Genomic DNA, 12,322 nt, shown 5'->3' on the forward strand with positions numbered 1-12,322 from the left:
ATTTTTTATATATTTCATTAATTGTAATTTATTAGCTAGATTGAAATCATAAGATAATAGCATTTGTTTTGTATTATAGGTCTCAGGCAGGATTATGCTTCCACTTCAGCATCTGTGTCGAGACATAGTTCCAGTGTGTCACTAAGTTCCGGAAAAAAAGGGACGTGTAGTGATCAAGAGTATGATCGATACAGTGTGGAGGACGAAGAAGAATTTGATCATTTGCCACCACCTCAGCCCCGTCTTCCAAGATGTTCACCTTTCCAAAGAGGCATTCCCCACTCACAGACTTTCTCCAGCATTCGGGATTGTAGGAAGAGCCCCAGTTCCCAGTATTTTCCTTCAAATAATTACCAGCAGCAACCGTATTATTCACCTCAAGCCCAAACTCCAGATCAGCAACCAAATAGGACCAATGGAGGTAGGTTGTGCTTTATGGTCAATATGGGAGTGGCAGGTGTTTCCCAGATTTAAGTGCATATTCAAGACCTTATCAGTTTGGTCTAAATTTACATTTCCAGTTGACCAGAAGTTCTTTCTGATTGTGTGTCCCAGATTCATAGATTGATGGGTTCATGAAAACTACCCTGATGTCACTGGCTCATGATGAGTTACAAATGTGGAGCATCTTCATGTTGTTGCGTGTCCAGCTATTGGGCAGGCAGGGCTGACCAAGCCCAGGAGTTCATCATGCTCGAGCCTGCTGTTTGTTCTTCACCTTTCACACACCCTCCAGTGCCTCTTCCTAGCCCAGAGTAGTGGTGAAAGTGTGGACGATGATGCTCAGAGCAGACTCTGCTTTTGTATCCAGATTTTGGGGAAGTTTGGGATGCATTTTGATTTCTTAACATCTAGAATTAAGATATATATATATATATATATAAAAGTAGGATTATGGAGGTTCATATTTTCATGGTAGTTGGAAATTAAACTGTTCTAATTGTCAACGTGGTAGGTTGGAGTATGTTATTCTTTCATGTATTTTTTTTGTTGTTGTTTGTTTTCTTCATCTCTCGTCTTTGCTCCCACTCTCTAGAGTTGGACTTCTTGACTTCCAAGAACTATAGGGAGAGTAGTCATGCAATATTCTAAGCCTGGTGTGTTTTGTACTAATCCTCACATGCAAATATCATGCAATATGGAGAAACAAACCACTTAAAATATTTGTATTAAACTGTTATCACCCTTAATTATTATATTGCATCATTTCTCAAAGTGATCAAATGGTATTTAAAAATATTGCTAGGGCAAATACACATTATTATTAATGATCACCTGGTAGTACGTTTTTAGTTTTTACGTTTTCTTCCTCTCTGTTTGTATCATTTTGCTAATCAAGAGATCCTTTAAAAGTTTGGTCATAATTTGCTGTGTCTTCCAATTTCAAATTTAAAGGAATGTTAGCTAAGGAATGTCATAGTGGCTAAAAAGTAAAAGTTCATAATACTAGAAGGACAGTGTTTATCAGAAGCGAGAGACGGTGTGCCTGGAGTTACAGCTCTGAGGCTTTTCAGTCAGGTATTGCAGAACATTGTGGTAGAGTCGGGCAGATGGGAGCTCTGCGTCTTGGTTAGTATTATCAGTGGGGTCGTTTTCCTCTATGCCACTGTTTGTTGCACCTTAGAAAAGTGGTATCTGCTTTCATTAAACACCATTTTGAAAGGATTAGATTACCTTGAAATAACTCCTCATAGTAGTGGGAAGACAAGCTACAGTTCAGGGTCTCTTAGTAGTAGCTTTATGTTTCTTAATTAGTCTGGTTTCTGCATACAAAGGAGAATGGAAGGCAGAGGTAGTTTTCTGGAGACCACTTCTGACCGAGAAGTTCACTGGTTGAGAGCAGAGTCTTTGCAGTCCAATAGGCCCTGAATCCCAGTCCCATCCTTCCCATTTGGCCCTTCTATGTCCAGGTTTTTCAAGCCTCTAAGCTTTGGTTTCCTTAGCCATAAAATGTGGACATGATAATATCTATCTCTCAGAAAACAGCTATAATTTTACATCAAACCATCTGGTGTATATTCTTCCAACCTGAATATATTATAAGGAATAAATTAAGTAGTGCATGTTGCGTTGCCTGGAGTGGATGTGCTGAATAAAATTGGCCTCCCTTTCCACCCACCCTTTTTAAACTTTTAAAAACATATGGCTTAGATATCTGAGCCTTCATTTGTTATCACAGATATTATTTCAACCAAATTATGAAATAAAGATAGTAACTTTAATACTGATTTATCCAGTGGCTTTCTAAATTACTAAAATAATATTGATAGAAGACAATTATTAGCATTTCAATAAATCGAAAATAAGGTAGAAATAAATTTTTATATTTACTGCTTTTATAGCTCCTATGTAGTTCTCGGTATATTTCTATGAGTCATAGAATTAAAAGGACCATATTTGGAATAGTTTTTCAGACATCAAAAATAATTAACCCTTGTAGGTTCATTGCTAGCCTTCCTGTACTTTAAGGTATAGCAGGAGTGATTAGTGGCATGATATGGTTGTTGATAGTGTAGCCCACCTCCCCTGGGCCCTGTGTTGACTGGAAGACTGGGGCTGGCTGCGTGGTAGGTAACTGAGACTCTCCTTAATTCCAAAACATTCCTGAGTCTTTGTTCCATGGAGTGATGAATCTTGCTTCTCCTTGACTGTGAGCAAACTCGTTTGAATTCTTTCTTTGGTCTGTTCCTCCAATTTCCTGCTGCGTCTCAGTCCTTGAAGATTAGATTGTTGATTTCTTGGGAAGATAAAAACCAGAGCGTTGCTTTTGATTCCCTGAACTTTAAAGTGCGTGTGATTATAAATATATTCTAAGTCGTTTGACAGCGAAGCGAACCTCATTTCCAGAGCCTCGAGAGCAGCCTGGAGTTCACAGCTTAGCTCCAAGAGGCATGGTGTCCTAATATTTATATTTGGAAAGCTTTAATTTTAAGGGCATATTTCAGGATTATAGACTTGAGAGATCGAGTTTGTACTTAAAAGTCAGTAAAGATTGATTTTGAAAACTGGTGCATTTGAATTAAAATTGGAGATATAACAAAGTATAATGTATGAACCTTGTTGACTAGATTGTGGTTTTGGGGGAAAATTTAAGGACTTTCTTGATGTTTGGAAATTTTTGTATATGGGTTTTGGTGGTATTTTGTATTTGATGGAAATATTGTGGTTCTCTAGATTTATCTTATTCTTAGGAGATTCATATATATTTAAAGTGTCAAGATGCCTGCAGTTTTATACTGTTTAACTAAAGCAAACAAATGTATATGTGAAGATGAATTAAACATGGCAAAGTGAAAACAACCAGTAGATCCAGCTAGAAAATATACAACTATTTATTATCGTATTATTTCAGTATTTCTAAATACTCAAACTTTTATAGTAGAGGAGAGAAATTTTAAAAGTATTTTAAATTTAAGAATTAGAACCTCAGTTTCTAATATAATTATTTCCCTCTTTGTTCTTTCTGTTTAAAAATATGGAGCAAAAGTAATTTAGTCTCATTTGAGTCTTATTTCATGGTAGCATTTTAGATTTCCAGAATACTTAGATGTAGATGATAAGGATTTATCCCTTTTAAGTCCTCATTTCCACAACATACCCTCTACTTACACATGCATGCCAAATATTTGTTGAATGTATTAAATGTCTGCTGAATGGAGCTAGGAACTTTAATAGGAATATGAGGATATAAGACATATGATTGTTAAAAAAAGACCTCAGGGATGACTGGGGATGTAGCCCAGTGGTAGAACACATGCCTAGCATGTACCAGGCCCTGAGTTTAATCCCAAGAACCATAAAAGCATTTTTTAAAATGAAAAATAAAGCCTCAAGGAATTATAGCAGCCCCCTCCCCATTGAGGCTTAGCTTTTTGTAATTTCGGTTACAGTCAACTGTGGTCAGAAAATATGAAATGGAAACTCTCAGAATTAAATCATAAATTTTAAATGATGTTTTTATAGTATATTCTTAAGTTATTAATCCTTACTATACATAATTTACATATTAAACTTTATCATAGGTGTGCATGTATAGGAGAAAAAATGTACATATGGGTTTTGGTACTGTGGTTGGTTTTGGACATTGACTAAGGATCTTGGGAAAGCTCCCTGAGGATAAGGAAAAACTACTATAATAAGGAAAATTGCCAAGGAATTAACAGTCAGTGGCAGTATTTGAATATTTTTTAGAAATGAGCACAGAGTCAGGAAATGGGAGTCATGGATACCTCAGCTAGAGGTGTCTGGGCTCCTGTGTGTGGGGGGATAATTATGCTAATTATTCAAGTATTGGTGAGAGTGAGCAAGTTGAGTAAAACATTTTTTCTGGTTTTCTGTCATAGCACTAAGATTTCTTATTATACTTTATTATACTTGTTCATTATTCCGTCTGTTCCCTACACTACCTCATGGGGGTGAAAGTTGCTGGACAGTCAGAGTTGATGTATCTAAGTAATTTAGAGGGAGCAGTGTGTGCAGCGGGAGGAAGATGAGATGTGTCTGACTTGCCCTTGAATGCATTTGGTTTAGTACTCAAGCATATCATTGTTTTTTTTTTTTTTTTTTCATATAGCTTGAAAGAAAACGACCCTAAACTTGAATGTCCTGATATGTGCACTTTAGTGTTTTGGGGTATTTATTAATGAAGATATCTTGTAAAGTAGAAGTAAGAAAAAAAAAAAAGGTATTACAATGGTTTTTATCTTCCAAAAGTTTAACCATACCTCTCTAAATGTCATCCTTTAATATTTAATTTCTTTCAATCGGAAGAAACCAAGATCAATTTTAAATTTCAATTTATTTTATTTATTTATTTTTTTTCCCCTTAAAATCAATAATGGAAGAAAAGTTGAGGAAAAACCAGTTTGGACTATAAACTCAATGAGAATCGGGGTCTGTATCTGTTTTATGTAATTCGGTATCCCAGACATCTTAGTGTGCCTTGCATTTAGTATGTGCACAATTTCCTTGTTCCTTCTTTCCACAGAGTGGGGAAGGATGGAGTGGAGGGACCATCATGCTCACAGTGCCAGAGTCGCCCCCTGTGGTTGGGAGCCAGTGGCGGTGGTGTTGGTGGTGGTAGTCATGGGATGGGCTGGTGACATACAGAGAGCCTCTACCTTGACGGCCTTGTTCAGGCCATGCTCAGGAGCCAGAGCTTTCAGGTGGAAGTGAAAAAGAGGAATGGGAATCAGAGGGATGTAAACTAGAGACCAAACCCGATGTGTGCTTGTGTTGCAGAGGAATGGAACTGGCTACGGAATGGATTGGGGGAACAAGGCAGGGTGCATGAGATCAATTAAGAGGACTTTGTGAAAAGGGGGATGATAAATAAGATAAATGAACCAGTGGCAATGGAAAATTCACTAAATGTTAGGCATAATGGACAGGACTTGGAGTCTAGGGTGGAGAGGGAAGATGCATTTGGGGAAACTCTTAGTAATGTAGAAGAAAAATGTGTGAAGGGAAGAAAGAAATGAATCCAGTTTTGTACTTGAACAGGGTTTGGTTTGGAGTTCATATATACTGTTTGTTCTCTGAGTTTGAGTGATCTATATAGGCACTGTAATCTTGGGCAGGGGGGTTGTATTTTTTTTTTTTTTGTCAATACGGAACAGTTTATTAGTATAACATTGTATAAAACAATATAAAACTGTCATTTATTCTAATCTGCTTACCAAATGTTCTATACCATTATCCATGATAGTTATTAAAATAACAGTATCTAATTATTTACACATTAGTTTTTCAAATATCTATTTTCTATTCACTCAAAGCCCAACAACCATAGATCAGCCTCTCCTAAAAATATTTTCTAAAGAAATGCTTGCATAAGTCACATTTGTAGTAGTGGATACATTTATTCTAACATTTAAAAAGTCGTCTTTATATGTATTTTTGTTGTTGTTGTTATAGATGGACACAATACCTTTATTTATTTTTTTTAATGTGGTGCTGAGGATTGAACCCAGTGCTCCACACATGCTAGGCAAGTGCTCTACCACTGAGCCACAACCAACTGTAGGCAACTTCTTAAGTATATTTGATATGCAGTATTTTTTTTATCATCATGAGAAAAAAGTTGTAGGTGAAGGGACTTAGCTCTTTTCTTTGGATGAGGATGGAATATTTTTAATAAAGTGCGTCTTCTGGGGAACCTAAGTCTATGGAAAGGATTTGGAGGGGGTTGTATATTAATAAAGAAACAACTGCCTTCGAGAGTTGGTCATTTGCTTTTTTCAAATCTCAGCCAGGTTGAGATCTATGTGTGGCTCTGCTGCCTCTTGGTGGCCGAAGATGCACATGGCAAGGAGAAAGAGACCCCCAAGCTCTCTCTTGGTCTTTTTCTTGTATGTAAACATTTGTTGGTGTCCTGAGGAGAGTTGGCATTCCCAGAAGTTGATTCGTGTGATGAGTGGATATCTAAAGACATCTCACATTGGAATTTCACTAATTCATTCCATTTTGATATGTTGACAAAAAGTTCAGCAAGTGTTGGTTTTGACTCTCCTAGGTTTTCAAATAAGCTTGTAACTTCTACATTTTTAAAAATTAAATAGCTGTAAGATTGTTTTTAAACCTTATGGGACATAGTTTCATCTACTTATTGACTAGGAACAAACAGTATCTGATTAGGTACCATCTTGTTTTATAGGACACTTATTTTCTTTTGACAAGTGATTTGGTGGAATTCTGATTGGAGAGTATGCTTTCCTGTAGAGGAGGTTAATTCTCTGTTAGCCTGTTCGTTATGCACATGATGCTTTTTTATTTGTTATTGAGCAAATATGGTTTTTATATGCTTATTTTTGAAAGCATTTTTTTTTTTTTTTAGTTGGCATAGCATTTGTTATTTTAAAATTAGTAAAATGCTTTTCTCTTCCAGATAAGCTCCGAAGAAGTATGCCTAATCTAGCCCGGATGCCAAGTACTACTGCTGTTAGTAGCAATGTTAGTTCTCCAGTCACCGTGCGGAACAGTCAGAGTTTTGACTCAAGCTTGCATGGAGCTGGAAATGGAATTTCAAGAATACAATCTTGTAGTAAGTATAATAATTTTAAAATTTATTAGTTTTAAACTAGTTATAACACCATTAAGGAAAATAACTTCCTATTCCATTTTTTCCTTTTAGAACTTTTCTCCTTGTCTTTTCTGTATTTTGCCCCTATGTGTGAAGGGAAGAAAGAAATGAATCCAGTTTTGTACTTGAACAGGGTTTGGTTTGGAGTTCATATATATTGTTTGTTCTCTGAGTTTGAGTGATCTATATAGGCACTGTTATCTTGGGCAGGGGAGTTGTATTTTTTTGTATTTGTATTTTGCCCCTATTGTTGAGTTGTATTTTCACCAGTGCCTGTGTTCCCAAGTAATAACAGTAAATTATATACAGGCCTTTAATATCCAATGGTAGCAGACATATTAAATGGTCATTAATATATCCATATTGTATAAAAATAACCTTTTTTCTTTGTAGAGTCTCCTCTTTCTAGCTGTCAGCCTGATACTTTGAAGAAACATGTTAATTTTGTCTACTCATTGCTTTGGTCTTGTTTTTCACCATTCTGTAGCATTTCTGCAGAAGTACATTGACAGTAGATTTATCTGCTGCATTTCAGTACATCTCGACTGTTCTTACCCATCAATGAGCTATGCAGTAAGCATTAAGCCTGTATTCCTGTGCTTTCAGTTTGTGTGGGGATGTGGTGGTTCCAGATTTTTTTTCCCTGTTCCTACACATGCTCTTCATATAGGTTGTTGGGGTAAAGTTTTAGGTAGGTTAAGTGACAATTTGCCTGAGACCAGGCAGGTGGAAGAGCAGAAATTTCAAACACAGGTCTGGTACTCTGGGAAGCTATGTTTTTAACTACTATGATGTTCTGACTCCAAGTGCCGTTCTTCTCTAACATTCTTCTCTTTCTTCATTCAATTTACTTCTATTTACTTTCAAAATACAACTCAAATACCAGCCCTTTGGAAAGTCATCATTGCTTCCTAGATGACCTTGACACATTCTGCTAAATATCCCCCAAATAAGTGTAGAATGGATAGATTTTTGGTTCTTTCTTCTATTATTCAGTATATAGGTTGAACATTCCTAATCCAAAAATCCAAAATCTGAAATCCTTCAGAATCTGAAAATTTGATGCTGACATGATGCCAAAAGTATACAATTATATATCTTGGTACCTTGTTTCTTATGCAAAATTATTAAAAATGTTATATAAAATTATCTTCAGGATGAGTATGTGTATATGAAGCATAAATGAATTTTGTGTTTGAACTCAGGACCAAGACACATCATATATGTATGCACATATTCCAAATCTGGAAAAATACAAAATTCAAAATACTTCTGATCCTAAGCATCTTTGAATAAAGGATACTCAGCCTGCATCATGTTTTGTCAGTATGTTTGTCTTCCTTACCAGATGAGCTTCCACTGGGCATGGAATGTAGTATATTTGACTTTCTGTTCCCAGTGCCTGGCAGGTTGCTTACATGTAATGGACTCAGGGAATGCTTGGATGAATGCCTGCCATGGAGTTGCATCTTAGGGCTTGACCTGTTGAATATTTGAATTGGTGACTTATGTAAAGACACAGAGACTATCTATGACTTTGCTGGTGGCTTGAAACTGAGATGACTATGAATTTTATGTCATGAGCTTAGTCAGTGGGCCAAATGTATCATGAAGAAATTTAAGAGAAATGTACAGTTATGTATTTGAGTTACAAAAATCAACAGAACAAGTATAGGATGGGAGGAATGTGATTTTGACAATAATAAATATGGTATTGATTAGGATTTTTTGTGGAGTCCCACTCAGTGTGGGTTAATAACTTATTTGTATACCAGGAAACCCTGTAACCCAAAACAGAATAGAATGTGTAAGAACAAGAGTGTCCAGCTTTGAGTAAAGTGCTCAAAAAATAAAACATGTCTGAAGAATAAAGGAACCAGTTTGAAGAAAATTTCAGTGGCCAAGTGTAGGACAATTTGAGCCACAGAATAAATGCTTATAAAATAATGGATTATTGCTGGTAGAATAGAATAAAAATCCATGAGTTTGTACTGAAATAAATGAAAAGAGGGGAAGTTCTTTACAGTAGAATTCTAATTAGCATATGTAAAAGAAATGAAAATAGAAAAATTGTTATTTGTAAGTCAAGCATAATGCTCAAAAAATCTCCAAGAAGTGGTCATTGTGTAACAGAAGGTCAGTCATAACTTTTGGTTTTGAATCTTAGGGTGCTGCTCTAGTATTGCTGCCCACTCTGAGCTGTGCTCTTTATGCATGCTCTGTGAATGTCTGTCATGAAGACTTCTGGTTCTGGACCATTTTGCTTTGAGGAAGGAGCAAAGGTTGGGTAGAGAAAGTTGAAAAGGCAGTGTGGTATGGAAAGAACACAGTTATAATCAAGACCTGAGTTTGGGTCTTTTTGTAATCATAACCTTGTGGGCAAGTTATATTCTGTTTAATTCTTGACTTCTCATTTGTAAATAGGATTATGCCTGTTAATTTTAACTAGTTTCTCTTAACCAGTTTTTTTTTCTTTGTTAAATCAATGGTAGATATCTGTCTTGTGTGTATGAAAAATAATAGAACTGCTGGAAATCAGTTTCTAAAAAGTATTCTGTAATTTTATTTCAGATGAAATTGATTGGAATTTCACTGAATTTTGGGAGAATCTTAACAATAGTAGGTGTAACCAGGAATGGCCAGTTCCTTGTTGATTTAGGTCTTCTTTAAGGTGTCTCAATAATGTTTTGAAGCTTTTTATGTAGAGGTTATACATATGTACTTAAATTTATTTCTAGGTATTGATTTTTTTTTCATGTTTTTATAAATAGTATTTTTTCAGATTTTAGTTTTTCCTAGTTTGCCAATATTTAGAATACAGTTTACTTTTATATTTCAGTGGTGTATTCAGCAGCTTTGGTAATCAAATTCATTTATCCTAGTGTGATAGAATTTGATATTTACCCAACATAATATGACAAAACATGTTCAAAGGTATTCATAAAACCCCATATGAAATAACCCAGCTTCCTGTCATCAGGAGATTTTGACATTCATACAGTGGAATACTATATAGCAATGCAGCAGCATGAATGACTCTGAGATTCTAGACACAAAAGGGACATATCATGTAATTCCATTCATGATGAAACTCAGGGCAGGAATAACCAGTGGGAAAAGTTACCTCTGGGGAATATTGCCTTGAGGGCCCCTAATGGAGCCCATCTGGTGATGCTGTACATCTTGGGATGGGGAATGGCTACAAAAATGTCTTTCCTTTGAAGATTCACTGAGCTACAGACTTAAGATTTATGTGCCTTTTTATATTTTATGCTTCAAAAGAAATTTAACCAAATTCACATACAAATTTTACTTTGATACTTTTTATTTTTGAATATAGGCAGAATTTTCTGTTAGGATTATGATTCATTTCATTTTTTGGAGAAAAATATTACAAAATTAAAAAATTTCTGCCTAACAGTTTATTGTTTTTTAATGTGAGACAGTGTACAATGTTGGGAGAGTAAAGTTATGAAGTTCTTAAGAGTTGTTCTCCAGAGAGCTCCTTTCATGTGAGATTTTGCAGCTCTTATAAAGGTTATAATTGCTCATATTCATTGATTGAGTGGTAAGTGTCAGGCACTCTTCTAAGACTTTATTTAATCTTTAAAATGACAATATTAGATAAGAAAATGTCATAATGAATATTCCCTAAGGAATATGTTTGTAATAAGCTGTTTGTACCTACAGATATCACTTCTGTCTTCCTTTCTATAATTAAAACTCTCAGATTGTCTCCTTGTTTTATTTCCATGAAACCATCCCCAGAGCAACTATCAAGAAATCCTAATGTCTTCCAGGCAAGCAAGGAAGCATTTGTCTAGTAAAAATTCAGATTATTAAATTGGCCAAAGGAAGGAAGGCCGTGCTTAGAACTGGCTTCGTATATACAATTGACCTTTGAAAGATACCAGTTTGAACCATATGGGTGCACTTACACGTCAAATTTCTTTTTTCTTTTTTGAGATTTGTGGCAAGTTTGAAAAAAAGTACAGAAGAACCATGTAGTTTAGAAATATCAAAAAAAATTCAACAAAAGTTATGTCACTGCATAAAATGATGTGGATAAGTCCATTTTTATCACAAACATAAAATATACACAAATCTCTTAGAAAAAGTTAAAAGTTTTCAAAATTTACCAACACCAACACTTACAGACTACACTTGGTCCCATTTAGTTGAGAGAACTGTAAATGAAATATTAAATCATAAAGATGCAGTATTAAATCATAACTGCATAAAAGTATCTGTTGTGTATCACTGTAGTACTGTGATCATTTACTGACCTCCTCCTGTGGCTACAGTGGTGAGCTCAAGTTGTTGCTAGTGATCATGTAAAATGCCCTGGGACACAATCATCATGCCTGAATAGTTTGTCTCTAGTAAGTTGTGCGTCTCATAAAAGCAAACCCTTGTGAGGTTTCAAATGGTTTTTCACTGTCTATATAATACATATAACATACAAAGTAGGTATGAATTGACTGCTATTGGTAAAGCTTCATTCAGGTCAACAGCAGCTGCTAATTAAGTTTGGAGGAAATCAGAAAGTTATACTTGGATTTTCAACTGCATGGGCACTGGTTTGTCCATACTCCCACACTGTCTGTGTGTCAGCTCTAATTAGGCATTTCACAGTGTTGGTGAATGGATAGGAGACTCTTGTCAAGGGTTATACTTTCCTAATACTAAATGTGGTCTGGAACCTGTATTTTATTTATCTGATTTTAGACAAAATGACTCCTTTGAATATAGTACATGTTTCCTGAGTTGGATGGTGGTAGAGATTTCCTTATATGAGTATTGTTTTCTCTTCTAGTTCCATCACCAGGACAGATTCAACATAGAGTCCACAGTGTGGGACATTTCCCAGTGTCTGTCCGGCAGCCTCTTAAAGCCACAGCCTATGTGAGTCCAACTGTTCAAGGCAGCAGTAACATGCCTTTATCCAACGGCTTACAGTTGTATTCCAGCACAGGAATCCCTACCCCAAACAAAGCTGCGGCTTCTGGGATCATGGGCCGCAGTGCACTTCCAAGACCTTCATTGGCAATAAACGGGAGTAACCTGCCTCGGAGCAAAATTGCACAGCCTGTTAGAAGGTAGGCCTGTTCGTTTATATAACTTCATTTTTAGTTTAAAGTTTGAAACTGCTCCAGGAACCACCTGACCTTTCCTTTGACTCAGTTTAACCTTAGTAGGTCACTGCCCTGTATGGCCTGACCTGTGTCCTTCTTTCTTTGG

At 35.9% G+C, this 12,322-nt stretch overlaps 1 protein-coding gene across 5 annotated transcripts in view; it reads left to right on the top strand.

The window, feature by feature from the left end:
• Slain1 (SLAIN motif family member 1) overlaps positions 1-12,322 on the top strand; it is a 56,898-nt gene that overhangs the window by 40,907 nt on the left and 3,669 nt on the right. For all 5 annotated transcript variants that reach the window (XM_047554559.1, XM_047554557.1, XM_047554558.1 and 2 more), the window contains 3 exons: positions 80-421; positions 6,887-7,042; positions 11,898-12,180. In XM_047554559.1, coding sequence (XP_047410515.1) covers positions 80-421; positions 6,887-7,042; positions 11,898-12,180 — 781 coding nt within the window. The remainder of the gene's footprint in view (positions 1-79; positions 422-6,886; positions 7,043-11,897; positions 12,181-12,322) is intronic.

This window comes from Sciurus carolinensis, chromosome 5 (genome assembly GCF_902686445.1).
Source record: "Sciurus carolinensis chromosome 5, mSciCar1.2, whole genome shotgun sequence".
In the NCBI taxonomy this organism is placed as follows: Eukaryota; Metazoa; Chordata; class Mammalia; order Rodentia; family Sciuridae; genus Sciurus; species Sciurus carolinensis.